The sequence below is a fragment of the Leopardus geoffroyi genome, chromosome A2 (assembly GCF_018350155.1).
Source record: "Leopardus geoffroyi isolate Oge1 chromosome A2, O.geoffroyi_Oge1_pat1.0, whole genome shotgun sequence".
NCBI lineage: Eukaryota > Metazoa > Chordata > Mammalia > Carnivora > Felidae > Leopardus > Leopardus geoffroyi.
Window position 1 is genome coordinate 109,473,194 of NC_059331.1, and position 16,016 is coordinate 109,489,209.

Consider the following 16,016-nt stretch of genomic DNA (forward strand, 5'->3'; position numbering starts at 1 on the left):
TTTCACCTCAACAGAAGAAATGTGGTATCTATAAAAGACATCTTCACTGACATTAAAAGACTTTTTGCCCCGGGGCGCCTGGGTGGCGCAGTTGGTTAAGCGTCCGACTTCAGCCAGGTCACGATCTCGCGGTCCGTGGGTTCGTGCCCCGCGTCGGGCTCTGGGCTGATGGCTCAGAGCCTGGAGCCTGTTTCGGATTCTGTGTCTCCCTCTCTCTCTGCCCCTCCCCCGTTCATGCTCTGTCTCTCTCTGTCCCAAAATAAATAAATAAACGTTGAAAAAAAAAATTAAATAAAAAAATAAAAAAAAAAAAGACTTTTTGCCCAATCCATTGTGTTAAGGACCCTTTTAGAATCCAAAATCCCATTCTTCAAACATTGTAGAGAAATGGGCTTCCCCTTATCCCTTCAGGTTTGTAAACTGATACTATAAGGCTGATCCCTCTGGGCCTAAGCTTGTGGAATGTTTATTAGTTTCCCAGGGTAACCATAACCAACCACAAACTGGGTGGCTTTGAGACTATTCTCTCACAGTACGGGAGGCAGGAAGTCCCAAATCAAGGTGTCAGCAGGGCCATGTCCCCCTCTGAAAGCTTGATGTGTCAAAGAATGCTTCCAGGCCTCTTCCCACTTGGCTTTCCTTTGCGTGTAGAGGCAGCACTCCAGTCTCTGCCTCCATCATTAGTCACTGGCATCCTCCCTTTATCTCTCTCCCCCTTCGGCTATTCTTCTCTGTTGAATTCAGGGCCTACTCGATGACAGTAAGACCTCATCTTAACTTCATTAGATCTGTAAAGATGTTTTTTGTTTTAATGTTTGTTTATTTTTAGAAAGAAAGACAGCAAGAGCAGGGGAGGGGCAGAGTGGGGGGGGGGGAGGGGCAGGGAGAGGATCCCAAAAGCAGGCTTTGTGTGGTCAGCGCAGAGCCCAAAGCAGGAATCGAACTCACAACCATGAGATCATGACCTGAGCTGAAATCAAGAGTTGGATGCTCGAGTGACTGAGCCACCTATGTCCCCTGTAAAGATACTTTTCAAATAAGGTCTCTTTCTCAAGTGCAGGAGTTAAGTTAAACTTGAACATAAGTTTGTGGGGGACACAATTTAACCAGTAACAGCATCATGAAATGACTTACAAGGGGAATGATGAGAAGCACTTGGCAAGGCCAAACCCTGACTCTGGGCACAGACATTGGTGCCCATGAAAGGGAAGCCAAGCACCAAGATGTGAGCGCTAAAACTGTGTTGCTGGAGAAAGCAGTGAAATATGAGATTTCACAATTATTTTTTTTAATTGAAATAAATTGGTGAGGAACAAGTGGAAAATTTCAAGAGCAATGTGTTACTTTACTTTCATCTGCAAATCTCAGGGCACTTGACAAGTTTCAAAAAGGCTCTGAACACCCATAGAGATAGATTACCACACCCCCTAAGATATCAAAAATGAGGTCAGGGAGTGTTATGTTAACATGTTGTCTGCGAGTTTTCACTCCCTTCTCCCTCTGCCTACAAATTAATTTAGCACACAGTCAAAAGGGGCCTTACAGAGATAGGAGTCAGCATCTTGAACAAAACATCTACTTGGTAAACATCACAGTCCTCACAATATGTTCATCACCATCCGAGCCACATATAGAAAAGAATACACAGAATGAATAAAATATTTGCCTGCTGGATTGATGACATTTGGATACCCTTAAAAAAACAATAATATTGCATGGATTTTCTCCACCAGCCAATAATCCAGACATGCCAATATTTTGTAATTTCAGAACATTTCAAGTGTGTATGAGACAATCTTAGAATGCAGCAAGGCCCTTCAGTTTAATGTACATAATACCTAATGAACTTAGTAGGTTTGCTCTCTGGTTTGTTTTCAAGTCAATGGGGAAACATGCCTTTGGATTCATAAAATCTTAGAGTTAAAATGAATCTTTCCTAACCAGATTTAGATACAATTATCAGTATGACATTTATAAATTTTCATCCCATATTTCAAAAGCAGCAATACTTGAAAAAAGAAAACAACCCTACCCTATTCCAGAATAGATCGTTCAGTTCGACACATTTCCACCTTTATACAAACGAAAGCCACACTGTGAAACACTCCATCCTCCACAGGAAGCTTTAGTATGAGAGTGTTTCACTCCATACTCCAAAACAAAGAATTTATCATTATGAGTCAAACCTTATTACATTCAAGAGTCCAACTGCTCACTGGGGCTATCAAGTGGGTCCAGTCATCCAGTCCACAGAGTCAGAACTATGGCAGATATTTCTTTAACCCAGTTAAGTTGGAGCCACCACCCCAGGGACCAGAAGGAAATGTTGCCACTGTGGGAAGCAGAGTTGCATGCTTAACCCAAAGCAGTGTAAAGCAACAGAATAGAAGGATATAGGGAGAGAGAAGGAAAAACAATGAGTAAAACCATCTTATCAGCTAAAATGGAATTTATTTGAATAAATTATCTCCAAGTGAATTTTCTTAAAACAAGGAAATAGAAATGATACCATACTTTGATGGCTCAGAAAACCCAGTGAAACTCTGAATGCCTTTAATGTATACATACATACATACACACACATACATACATACATTTTTTCCTCAAAATATTCTTTCAGTATGAAACCACATATTTTTATACCACTTCTCCATTTCCTGAAGCAGCCAGAAAGTGTTTACACTTACAGAATGGGTTTTAGGAATGATATACAAGCATAGCCAAGACCCAGAGCAAAACACCAACTCCCTTACCTTCCAGAGGTCAGGTGATCCTTCCACAAGTTTGGCTTTAATGTGACCATATTTTAGAGCCAACTGTAAACATTCAGTTCCAAATTCCAAGTCATAGTCACTACACTGGATAGAAAATAAATAAATAAAGGAGAAAAAGTTGTTTCAACATATTTTAAGTACAACTTTTTTTTAAATTACATAATCAATACAGAAAAGATAGGGCCTAGAGAACTCATTAACTCTTTGATTAGCTACTTATTAATTGATTCGCTACTTATTAATCACAATACACAATACACAATAATTTTACCTGTGCCCTAAAAGTCAAAAAATATATACAGTGTAGGAAAGTTGTAATCCTAAGTTTTAAACTTCCTCAATAGTTTTAGGGATCAAATAAACATAATGCTTTGCTTCCTTTGATTATAAGCTACCTTTCCAAGCATGTTTCTAAAATGTCTCAGAGTATGGCTGAAGATCCCTTTATCAGAATTTTATTTAACAAATACACGTATCCATCAAACTTCAACTCTGATATTTACATCAACATATTTGCAGGTCACAGCTCTTGTTCATTTTAATATTTTACTTGTCAACATATCATTTTTAGAAATGTGTATTTTTATTTTAATTTGAAAACATTTCAGTATTCCATTATTAAACAGGAATGGAAAAGCCTCTCATAAACTTAGCAAAATACAAGCAACATTTTTAAGCATTTCAGGCAAAACTATTAAAATGACTAACAATTCAGGTGAATAATACTGAGTGCCGATCATGTCCAAGCTCTGTATTACATACCAGCACATAAAGATAAATGAGACATGTATTATGTCCTCAAGGAACTCACCTCTTAAAAAGGAGGCTGATCTATAACAAATATTTTGCAATAGAATGTGATAAATGCAACACTAGAAGTATATCTATAAGTAGACCAGGAAATAAAATACTTAATTCTGTGTAAAGGCATCAGAGAAGGCCTTTCAAAGGAAATGGTCTCTGATCTCACTCTAAAGACTGAATACAATTGGAGGAGAGAGGGATACCTTTAAGAGAAAAGGTGGCATAAAAACATACCAAAGTTTCAGACATCTGATAGATTTGGATTTTAGAATGAACATACCCATGTAAAGAAGACCAAAGAAAGGCCACAAATATCAGTATGAAATGCAGCACTTGTTGCCAATGCTGTACTGTTGTACTGGCGATTCCAAAACCCTAGCTACAGTGGTTTGGGAAGGTAACGGCGAAGAAAATAGAAGCATCAAATATACATAGTCCCAAGTTGACTAGGATGGTCTCAGCTTCTATCTTCCATTTTGATATACTTTAACATGACAGATTTCTTAGACATTATAATCTTTGAAAAGTATTACCAACATTAGTTATATGCAAATAAATGAATTTGTTAAACCTCTTTGTAATTCCAGCATCTGGTCTCATTTAGCAGTACATGAGATGTATGTACAGTCAACAGAATGTTCTCTTTAACCCATGGTTAAATCTGAAAGATGACCAGTATTAGCCCTTTTCTTGACTCTTTTCAGAAACAAGATATTTACCACATTTGTGGGAAGACTTCAAAGTGCTCACGAAGTGCATACTGAGAAGAGACCATAGGAACAGGTGTTCCCTCCTGTCTTCGGTGGTACAAAGAGAATTACTGGATGCTAGACTCTTGCCGGCCACATATTGTACCATGAAAGATGGCAACAGCCTACAAAGTATATGAAGTCTTTAAGATTCCAGCCACTAGGGCCAATGAGAAACACAGAAAATTCTGGTCAGGTATATAGGAAATATATACTAGAAACAGAGGCTGAGCCATCTTGACAAAAAGAAGAGCCTGAATTTGTCATTCATTGTTATAGACTAATATTACAACTATTTATGAGACTTTTGGTAATCTTTGCAATAAAATTTACTGTGGGGGTAAATTCAAAACTACACATGCTTAATGACCCATTAAATTTTGAATTTCTACATTTCTCACTAACACTGATTAGGATTTCTATTTTTGTGTAACATATGGAAAGCTGGAAGAAGTCATGTTCTTTTCTGAAGAAAAAACAGATAAGTTACCAAAGCAGAACTTTTCTTGAATCCACCAGAGCCAAGGTCACAAGAGGACCAAGCATCCTTAAACCTAAGAAAAGGCAGGCCTCCCCCAAGGACAGAGAGAATGCCATCACCAGCTTACAGACAGTACAACAGAAGAACAAGAGACATCAGGTGTCATACAAGCAGCTAAGAAGAAATAAGTAGAAAATTTCAACACATTGCTAAGTACTGAGTGGAGGTGAGTAGGAGAATATAGAACTTCTGGGAGCCACATGCTCAACAGGAACTTTTACACCCCTGCAGGCTCCCCTTGTGCAACCTACTACTTTGGGCTCATGAATACTATATTATTATTTGAAGGTGACCGTGACTACACATACATTCTGAAGCCAAGACATGCACTAAGTATTTTTAAGTTAAAAATAAGAAATCAACAGTGATAAGACAGAATCCTTAAAATAAAAAATTAATATAAAGGCAGGCAGAAAAAGAAACACAACAGATGGAACAGAAAACAACTACCACAGTGGTAGATTTTCACATTAAGAAAGTTAATCAGTGTGTAATTGCTGAAAATTTAGATCTTTATGATTCAGCATGGGAATCATAGTGATATCACTGGTCACAAAAAATACGCATACACACACTGACGCTAAGAACCCTCTGCCTCTATCAACCTGCAGCCCAAAAGAATGTCAAACAATATTCTTCCTAGGCAGAAGCCCTGAGGACACTGTCAGAGATCCCCAAATACGGTCCATCTCAGTCATGGTTATAATGAAACTCAAAGTCAACAAGCTCCACCTACAAAAGCCAACAAGTACAGTCACCCAACAGATAAATATGACCAGAAAAAAACAGATTTAACTGAAAACCAAGACTAACATGAAATCTAAAGTCAAAAAGGCAAAAATTAAAATGTTTACAGAATTATGTGGTAAAAAAAAAAAGGACTAAAGCATGATCAGGGAGAAAGTGTTTATAACTATAAAATAGGGTAATATTTAAAAAGCAGAAAACAGAGAAAAAACAGTGACCACAAAGTCCAATATGTTAAAAAAGAAAGAAAAGAAAAAATAAAAGTCAGAAGGGAAGAACACAAAAGAGTAGGAGAAAGATCAAGTGTTTCAAAAAAAATTACAGTAATGAAGACCATGAGTTTCCAAATTAAAAAGTTTCAAGGAATGTAGAAGCTCATGAATGAAAATACACCAAACTCAATTAGGAGCAACAAAAGGTCTCCTATAAAGCAGGAGCCCAAATTGGTTGAGACATAATAGCAAGAATGAAAATTAGAAAAACAAAGGGATAGTTTCTCCATAATTTTGAAGGTAATGATTGTCAACATAAAACTGTACTTCAGGGGCGCCTGGGTGGCGCAGTCGGTTGAGCGTCCGACTTCAGCCAGGTCACGATCTCGCGGTCTGTGAGTTCGAGCCCCGCGTCAGGCTCTGGGCTGATGGCTCAGAGCCTGGAGCCTGTTTCCGATTCTGTGTCTCCCTCTCTCTCTGCCCCTCCCCCGTTCATGCTCTGTCTCTCTCTGTCCCAAAAATAAATAAACGTTGAAAAAAAATTAAAAAAAAAAAACTGTACTTCAAAAACACTTTTTCATCACGTGTGAGGAAAGGATATGGATTTCTACAAACACTGAGGGTCTCAACAGAATTTTAGTTCCTCTGCAATCTCTTTCATTTTGAGTTTCATAGGCTTTGTCTTTTTAGAGCGATTTTAGGTTTGCAGCAAAAGTTAATAGAAGATATACGTATTTCTTGGGGCGCCTGGGTGGCGCAGTCAGTTAAGCGTCCGACTTCAGCCAGGTCACGATCTCGCGGTCCGTGAGTTCGAGCCCCGCGTCGGGCTCTGGGCTGATGGCTCAGAGCCTGGAGCCTGTTTCTGATTCTGTGTCTCCCTCTCTCTCTGCCCCTCCCCCGTTCATGCTCTGTCTCTCTCTGTCCCAAAAATAAATAAATGTTGAAAAAAAAAATTAAAAAAAAAAAAAGAAGGTATACGTATTTCCTATATACCCTCTACCTCCACATACTCACAGCTTCCCCCATTATCAAAATTCTACACCAGAGTGGAACATTTGCTAACATTGGTGAGCCTACACCAACACATCATTATCACTTCAAGTCCACAGTTAACACTAGGATTCACCCAGCGTTTTTACATTTTATGAGTTGGCACAAATGCGTAATGTATTTCATCATTTTGGTACCATAAAGAGTATTGTCCCTGCCTTAAAAATTCTCTGCACTCCTTCTATTCATCCTCCTCCTTGCCTCCAACCCCTGGTAACCACTGAATTTTTCCTGCCTCCATAGTTTTGCCTTTTCCATAAGTCATATACTTGCACTCACAGTACGTGGCCTGTTCAGATTGTTTTGTTTTGTTTTCACATAAAAGCATGCATTTAGGTTTCTTGTATGTCTTTCATGTCTTCTTCGATCATTTTTTAGCCCTGGGTAATATCCCATTTTCTGGATATACCAGTTTATGTGTGCATTCACCTTTCTGGCTTGCTTCCAAGTTTTGGCAATTATGAAAAAAAGCTGGTATAAACATTCACGTGTAGGTTTTTGTGTGGACATAAGTTTTGTACTCGTGTGAGTAAACAAGAAGTGCAATGCCTGGACCATATGGTAGGAGTATGTTTAGTTTTATAAGAAAACTGTCAAATGGTCTTTCCAAGTGTATGTGCTGTCCTACGTTCATTCTCGCCAGGAATGAATGAATTCCTGTGGCTCTGTATCCTCACCAGCATTAGGTGTTGGCATTCAAATTTTAGCCACTCTAATAGATGTACAGTGATATCTCAATGCTTTAGTTTGCATTTACCTAATGACTTAGAATGTGGAGCACCTTTTCATATGCTTATTTGCCATTTGTATATTTTCTTGGTGAGATGACTATTGAGGTCTTTTACCATTTTTTGAATTGTTCTTTTTCTTCTTGTTGAGTTTTAATAGTTTTTTTTTTTAATGTTCTGGATAGGAGTCCTTTATCACATGTGTCTTTTATAGGTATATTCTCCCTTAATTTTAATAAAGTCCAATTTACCAATTTTTTCTTTTGTACATTATGTCTTTGATGTTGTATCTAAAAAGGTATCACCAAACCCAAGGTCAGTTAAGTTTTCTTCTCTCTCCCAGGAGTTTTATGGTTTTGTGTTTTACACTCAGGTCTATGATCCCTTCTGAATTTTTGTGAAATGTGTAAATTACATCTAGATTCATTTTTCCATGTGTATGTTTAGCTGTTACACCATTTATTGAAAACATTACCTTTGTTTCATTGTATTTCCTCTCCTCTTTTAATGAAAATCAGCCATTTACATGGTCTATTCCAGAGCTCTGTACTCTGTCCACTGACTGATTTGTCTGTTCTTCCACCAGTTCCAGACAGTCTTGATTACTATAGCTTTATAGTAAGTCATGAAGTTCAGTAGTGTCAGTTCTCCAATTTTATCCTTCTTAAATAGTGCACTGGCTGTTCTGAATCTTTTGCCTCTGTATATGAACTCTAAAATCAGTTCACACATACAAAAAAAATGCTGTTTTTTTTTTTTTTAATTGGATTGCTTTGAGTCTACAGACCACATAGGAAGAACTAACATCTTGGTAATACTGTCTTTCTATTCATGAACATGGGATAGATCTCGTTTATTCAGCTCTTTAATTTTGCTTAGAGTTTTGTAGCTTTTCTCCTATGGATCTAATACATATTTGGACAGATTTTCAAGTATTTTATTTGGGGGGCACTATATACAAATTGATGAGGGAGCATAATGCAAGCTGAGGGCAAAGTACAGGCTAGCACCCTTCCCTGCAAGTGAAGTATGTGTAATATTCCTTGGACACTCCAGGCTACCCAAGAACAAAGCAAAGGGGTTTAAGTGCTTGCCATGGTGATGCAGGAAACTAAGGCAAATGAAAAATTCAATTCCCTTACTGTCTACAGCCCATTAAACAAGTCCTTGAAACCAGCAGAGTAACCTCCCTGTAGGAGCTCAGCTGCCTTGACGATGACACTTTTCTAGGAGCAAAAGGGAATCTTGGCTTAACATTATCCTGACACCCCAGGATCCTGCAAGTCTACTTTAACAAATAAAAATTCTGTTGGAAATGTCCTTTATCTCAATTCCCCCAAGATATATGCTGGCAACCATACTCCAGGCTTATGGCCCCCTGATAGATATCTGAAGGGTCTCATGGCTGAGATTTTTCTAAACGGTTATAAATGGCATTTTCCTAACACCACCTAGCTCCTCAAGGTCCTGGGAACCTTGCTTCCAAGCTAACTGAGAGACTTCCTCTAACCCTAACCCCATCCCAACCTGAGGGTATATAATCAGTTACCCGTCACAAGCCTATTGCAGCTTTTTCTGCCCATGGGCTTCTGTCCCTGTGCTTAATAACATCATCTTTTTGCACCAAAGACATCAAGAATTCTTTTTTGGCCATTGGCTCCAAACCCCACCATCACCCCCAAAATCCATCACAGATGATGTGTTTAATTACAAATTTCACCTGTTGATTTATTATATAAGAAAGTGATGGACTGCTGTATATTAACTTTGAATTATGCAACTTTTCTACAACCACTTCCCTCCAAGAGTTGGTTCATTCTTCCAGATTTTCTACAAAGACAATTTTGTCACCTGCCAAGAGTTTTATTTTACCTTTCCCAAAGTACTTACTTCCTTTTCTTACTAAGAGTTCCAATACAATGTTGAAAAGGAATGGTGAGAGGGTACATTTTTGCCTTGCTGCTGATCTTAGCGGGAAAGTTTCTAGTTTATCATTAAGTGTGATGTTAGCTGTAGGTTTTTTGTACATATCATTTACCATATTGAGGAAGTGCTACCTCTATTCCCAGTTTGTTAAACTTTTATCATTAATGGGTGCTGGATTCTGCCAAATTCTTTTCCTGCAAGTAATGAATTATTTGATTTTTTTCTTCAGCCTGTTGATATATTGTTATTGATTTCTTTTTAAGAGGAGCTAGCTTTGGATACCTAGGATAATTCCCACTGAGCTCAAGTCTTTAATTCCTCACATACATTGTTGGATTCTACTTGCTAATGTTATTTTTTTTTTTTCACTTATGTTCATGACTTAGTGGTCTGTTGCTTTCTTGTAATACCTTTGTCTGTTTTTAGTGTTAGGCTGGCATCAGAATGAGTTAGCAAATCATCCCCTCAGCTTCTGTCTTCTAGAGGAGAAATGGTATAATTTCTCCTTTCAACATGTACTAGACTTTACAAGTGAATGCACCCAGAATTGGTGCTATTTTGGAAAATTACTGATTTCATTTCTTTAATAGATATAAGACTACTCAGACTGTCTTTTCTTATGTGAGTTTTGGCAGATAGTCTCTCTCAACTAATTGGTCCGTTTCATCCAGGTTATCCTCCCCTTTGAGGACGTAGAGGTGTTCACACTATTCATTTATTATCCTTTTACTTTCTGGTGGTTCTGTAAAGATGTCCCCTATTTCCATGCTGGGTTAGTAATTTGAATCCTCCTTCCTCTTTGTGTGGCACAGTTACTTTATTAATCTTTTCATAGAACCAAGTTTTGGGTTTGCTTTTGATCTTACTGTTTCCCATTTCATTTGTTTCTGCTCTAGTTTTCATTATTTCTCGTCTACCTATTTTGGAATTTATTTGCTCTTTTTCTAATTCCCTAATATGGAATTTTAGATTATCAATTGCAGGTTTCTTCTTTTCTAGTATGTATATTGAACACTATGTATTTCCCTTTAAGCACTGTTCTGCTATATTCAAAGGTCAATGTTTTCATTTGTATTTAGTTCAAAATACTTTAAATTTCTCCTGTGTCTGCAATATTGAGGACAGTAGTTTGCCCTGTGACTTCACCGCTGATGGATCTAAAAAGAGTTAATTTTTCACTTTGCTCAAATTTTTGCTGTTCTTGAAATAGAGTGATACCTTCTATGCTCTTTACGTGCATAGGAAAGCAGAGAATCCCCCATGCCCTCTTTTCTCAGGACATGGTGCTCCACACAATTGAGGACTATACTGCGTAAACTGCAGACAAAGGATATGGAAAGCAAGATATCCCCCACACAGTAGAAAAATAAAGGCAACTGCTAGCAGAGTAGTGAAGTAGAGTCTCCAGGTGACCATTACGCAGACAGAATGAGAAACTAAGTGAAAGAAGGCGTTGTGCCTCCTTAGGAAGGGGTGCCTATAAATGGGAAGAGATTCACAGACCTAAGAATGAATAGAATCTCTTTGAAAAGTCTCAAGAGAAACTGCCTCTAAGAAGGAAGAACAAGGGACAGAGTTGACATGAAGGCTCTTGTTAACCCTTGCTACATGTACATTGTCCTTCTATTACCTAGTGGAAAAAAATTCATGTAACATTTATATAGTGTAATGTAAGAAGCAATGTCAACATTATATCCCCAAGAAATAGATGCTTCTGGATTAAGGATTTTGTTTCAAAACACATGTATTTAATACTTTAAACAAATGAATCTGATATTCTGGTGATAATTAAGGTCAAGAACATTTAAAAGTCTAAACAATGAATTTGAAATAACAGTCCATGTGAGTTACTCTATTACAAAATATGAAATCTAGTCATTGTGATAAATTTAAGGTATTGATTTTCAATTTGTTCTTGTTCTTTAACAACTTACAGAAATTTATAAATTATCTGTTAAAATTTATCACAAGTCCTTAAATGTGGTTTGCTCACCTGATGGCAGTATATATATACTCTCATGAATTTGAGACCCCGTTACCAAGTGTTTAAGAGCATGGACACTGAAGTCAAATAATTTTTCCATGTGACAAGTTGGGCAGAAAATATTTATGTAGTCTGTTCCTCAGTTTCTTCCATTTGAGAAATGGAGAATGAGAGTTATTTAAAAAAAAAAAAAAAAGTAAACAGACACTGGAGGTGTCTGGTGTAGTGAATAGTTTATGGCTATTCCTTGATAAAGTCTGGATATTGGTTATGAATTTAGATAGTTAACTATACAAATTGGGGTTTGATAAGTAGCCAGAAACTTTTTGATAACATCTAATGTTTGTGTAAATTTCTGTTTCCTCTGTACCAATATTGGAATAGCTCTGACCATGTTTATGAATCTTTTCCTTCTGCTTTCCCTGACAGCCAGTTTCCTTCAGGGAAAAAAAATGAGAAAAATTAGTGTTGCAGTTGGAAGAATAAAAATAGAAAATGAAAAGAAAGGTGTATGTGACTATTATGAATTCTCAACTCTTACCATTAGAGTATTGGATTTTCTCTTCCCATTCTCTAATTAGATTTTTTTAATGTTTATCTATTTTTAAGAGACAAAAAGAAGCACGATTGAGGGAGGGGCAGAAAGAGAGAGAGAGGTAAAGAATCCTCAGCAAGCTCCACTCTGTCAGTGCAGAGACTGATGTGGGGCTCAGACCCATGAGCCATGAGAGCATGACCCCAGCCAAAACCAAGAGTAGGATGCCTAACTGACTGAGTCATCCAGGAGCCCCATTCTCTTCCCATTTTAAAGTACTCTGTAAATCACACATAGTTGAAGCCTTTTGTTATGTATATCTTGCTTTACTCTTTTTTCCATATGCAGGAGTAAAGTCATATGACTAACATCAAAGTAATATCCCTCCCATACTTTTGGGTCCTTCTTCATGGATCTTCACCCCATAGTTAACCTCCTTCCCTACCCCTTCTACTGTACCATTCTGTTATGCTGTGGTACACTCAATCTCATTACGTAAACAGGTTCTTCACCACCTACAGCTGAAGGTACACCAACTGCCTGACATCTTTCTCACGTGGTATCTACTGCCTTTCCCAACCATCAGTTACTAAAAAGGCTTGAAGTCAGAGTTAATATTCCAGATCCCCACTGTTCTTCCATAGCAAGGAATTTTTTTGGAATGCTATCCTTCCATAATTCATGTCATCTGGTAAAATCTTCCCATCTTCATAGTACCATCATCTCTCACTACTTCACAGGCTCTGCAGTTTTAAGCACATGGATCAGTCTTCCTTTTTACTCGAACTACCTTGGCTGAATTCCAAGCCCATATACAAAACTTTCAAATCCTCTAGAACTTTGTTTCACCTTTTGTCTTCCCCTAAGCAACTACTTTTCTGTAATCCTCCTAGAAACTTTTTTTTTTTTGACATTTAAGACCTTTATTAACAGATGCTTGTCATTTGACTTTTTTGAAAAAAGTTAAGCCGTAAACTTTTATTACAAATTGAAAATGAGGTTCTTAAAAATCTCAACTTGACCAGGTATGAAACAATTTAAAAACCTTTAAAAGGGTGTTGAGGGGGGCGCCTGGGTGGCTCAGGTGGTTGAGTGTCAGACTTCAGCTCAGGTCATGATCTCACGGTTTGTGGTTCGAGCCCACATCTGGCTCTGTGCTGACAGCTCAGGGCCTGGAGCCTGCTTCAGATTCTGTGTCTCCTTCTCTCTCTGCCCCTCCCCCACTCACACTCTGCCTATCTCTGTCTCAAAATAAACATCACGAAAACAATAAAAATTAAAGGGGTGTTGAGAAAAAAAAGTTTTTTAAAAACATGTTTGTCACTACCGAAATGAGATGTCTTTAGGTAAAATAATAATAATAATAATAATAATAATAATAATAATAATAAAATTAAAACCCCATGCTACATAGATAATGCAGATCATTCTATTTATCTGGTCCAAGCACTTAAAAGTTTCAGCTCCGATCTTTTTTTTTTACATTTCTTATTGCTGGAATTTCATCTTCATTTCTTTTTTTTTTTTTTTTTAATTTTTTTTTTCAACGTTTATTCATTTTTGGGACAGAGAGAGACAGAGCATGAACGGGGGAGGGGCAGAGAGAGAGGGAGACACAGAATCGGAAACAGGCTCCAGGCTCTGAGCCATCAGCCCAGAGCCTGATGCGGGGCTCGAACCCACGGACCGCGAGATCGTGACCTGGCTGAAGTTGGACGCCTAACCGACTGCGCCACCCAGGCGCCCCTCATCTTCATTTCTTCCTGTTGGATGACTCAACTGGATGACGGTGGAGACGGTAAGCCCACATGTACTCAGACCCACCCTTCTCAACCTCTGGAGCTAACGAATTCTCAGCTTCTGGTTCGGCTGCTTTTGTCTCTTGCCCATCTTATGATTTAGGGTTTTCTGGGCACCTGCATGCATAAGTGAAATTGTGGCAGCACTGACAACGAGATGGCTGCTGACTTTGGGTCTCATCTCCTTAATCTTCCCTATCTTCTTCAGTGCTATCCTCCAAAGACTAGGCTGTCTTTGGAGAGGAGGACCCCTGTGCAATGGTGATCTATAAGCCCGATGCATATTTTATCTCACGGGTCTACCCTGAAGTCTACCTCAGAAGACTGTGGCCAACAGCCACCGGTAACCACCTGTAATAAGATGGAAATCATAGCCTGCATGAGGCCAGGCCTTTAGGAGCAAGCTCAGTTCCCACTCTTTCCCCCACTCTCACTGTACTGGGTATTTGCTGGGAGTCGCGGGGACGACACTGGCCAAGGGGATAGCATGGATAATGGTTATGATCTGCTGCTTACCGACTGCCTGTCACTGAAATTCCACTCAGAGCCTGTCACATTTGCTGCCTGCACGCCCTTTTCTCTTTCAACGTCTGACTCCACAGTTCCTCCAACTCACATACTGCGAAGGTACTTCCTGGGATTATTCTTCTTTACAGCATCAACTGGGGCATTCCAGTTGATGAAACCATATCAGTTTCTTATACTCAGTCATTTTATTGTTCCCAAAACCTTCATCAGGATGACCTTGTTGTCCCCACAGGCAGATGCCACCACTCTGTGTGCCACTGCCCATGGGGCCACGCTTGGTGTCTTCAGTGGCTGCCGGGTCTCGGCCTCACTGCTCCGGATGGCGGTCATGGTGACTGGGATGGTCAGAAAGCTGTGGCTTCTCCCAGGGGGGTGGGTGATAGTAACTAGACTGGGGTCTGCTGTCCACTCTTGCCACCATTCCAACTCTAGAAACGTGATTTTTTTTTTCTTTTTCCTTCTGGATCCTTTCATTTCAGTTGTTTTTTGAGGTTTTGTTTTGTTTTGTTTTAATTCAAGTATAGCTGCCACACAAGGTTACATTATTTTCAGGTACCCAATAGTGACTCCACAAGTCCATAAGTTATGCTGTGCTCATCCTAAGTGTAGTTACTATTTGTCACCATACGGTACTATTATAATATCTTTGACTATCTTCCCTATGCTCTTTCATCCTGGTGACATACATTCCATAACTGGAAGGCTCTGCCTCCCACTACCCCTTCACCCATTCTGCCCATCCCTCAACCTTTCCCCTTTGGCAATCACCTTCAAACTTGATTTTACCTCTATCTGTTCCTCGTAAGACATTTTTAATTTCCACAACTCAAGTCTCTGACTAAAACTTCCAATCCATCATTTCTCTTACTCTCTCCTTACATTAATCTTGCCATTTTAGCTCAATGAGGCATCCAACACTATATTAAACAACATTTAAAAAATCAGAAGACTATAGTTGAAGGCATTCGAGCTTTATTACTGCCTTGATGTATTGGCTATCCACTAAATCTCCATTATGAACTCCAACTACAAATCAATCATGTTGTTTTATTCCCTTAATTTTCTATTCATATGTTTTATCAGTTTTAAGTGTACATACTTTGAAGAACCAAATATCCCTATAAGATTTGTCACAAAAAAGTTTACCTAACCCCCTTCACTCTAATTGGTCTTCCCCATACACAATTATTTTTCCTTCATTCAACTATCTCTTCTATTATTCACTTCCATGTTTAGCAGTCAACTATTGCTGGAAAACAAATACACAGGCTCAGTAGTAATAAGCTTATTTTTCACTTGCAGAGCTGTGTGATGGCTCACATGGTTGTGCGGCAAGCTGCAGGGCTTTGAGTTGGCTGCGGCAGCTAGGACCCATTGGTCACACTCTGCAAGACAAACCGGAGGGGCTACAACCAACCAGTATATGCCTTCCTAGCGGCAATACTAGAACCACAAGAGGGCAAGCCCAACAGCACAAGCACACTTAAGCCTCCATCTCTATCACATCTGCTAAAATCCCAAAGCAAGTTAGGAGGTCCAATCCACAATTGATAACCAAGGAAAACCCTTCCCTCACCAAGAGGCCATGGCAGGGGTGCAGAAGTAGAACAGTGTAAGAGGACTGAAAATCCGGGGTCAA

At 38.8% G+C, this 16,016-nt stretch overlaps 1 protein-coding gene across 3 annotated transcripts in view; it reads right to left on the reverse strand.

The window, feature by feature from the left end:
- The window catches only part of CRPPA (CDP-L-ribitol pyrophosphorylase A), a 318,326-nt gene that overhangs the window by 210,612 nt on the left and 91,698 nt on the right, over positions 1-16,016 (reverse strand). For all 3 annotated transcript variants that reach the window (XM_045494985.1, XM_045494987.1, XM_045494986.1), the window contains exon 4: positions 2,754-2,858. In XM_045494985.1, the coding sequence (XP_045350941.1) occupies positions 2,754-2,858 (105 nt within the window). The remainder of the gene's footprint in view (positions 1-2,753; positions 2,859-16,016) is intronic.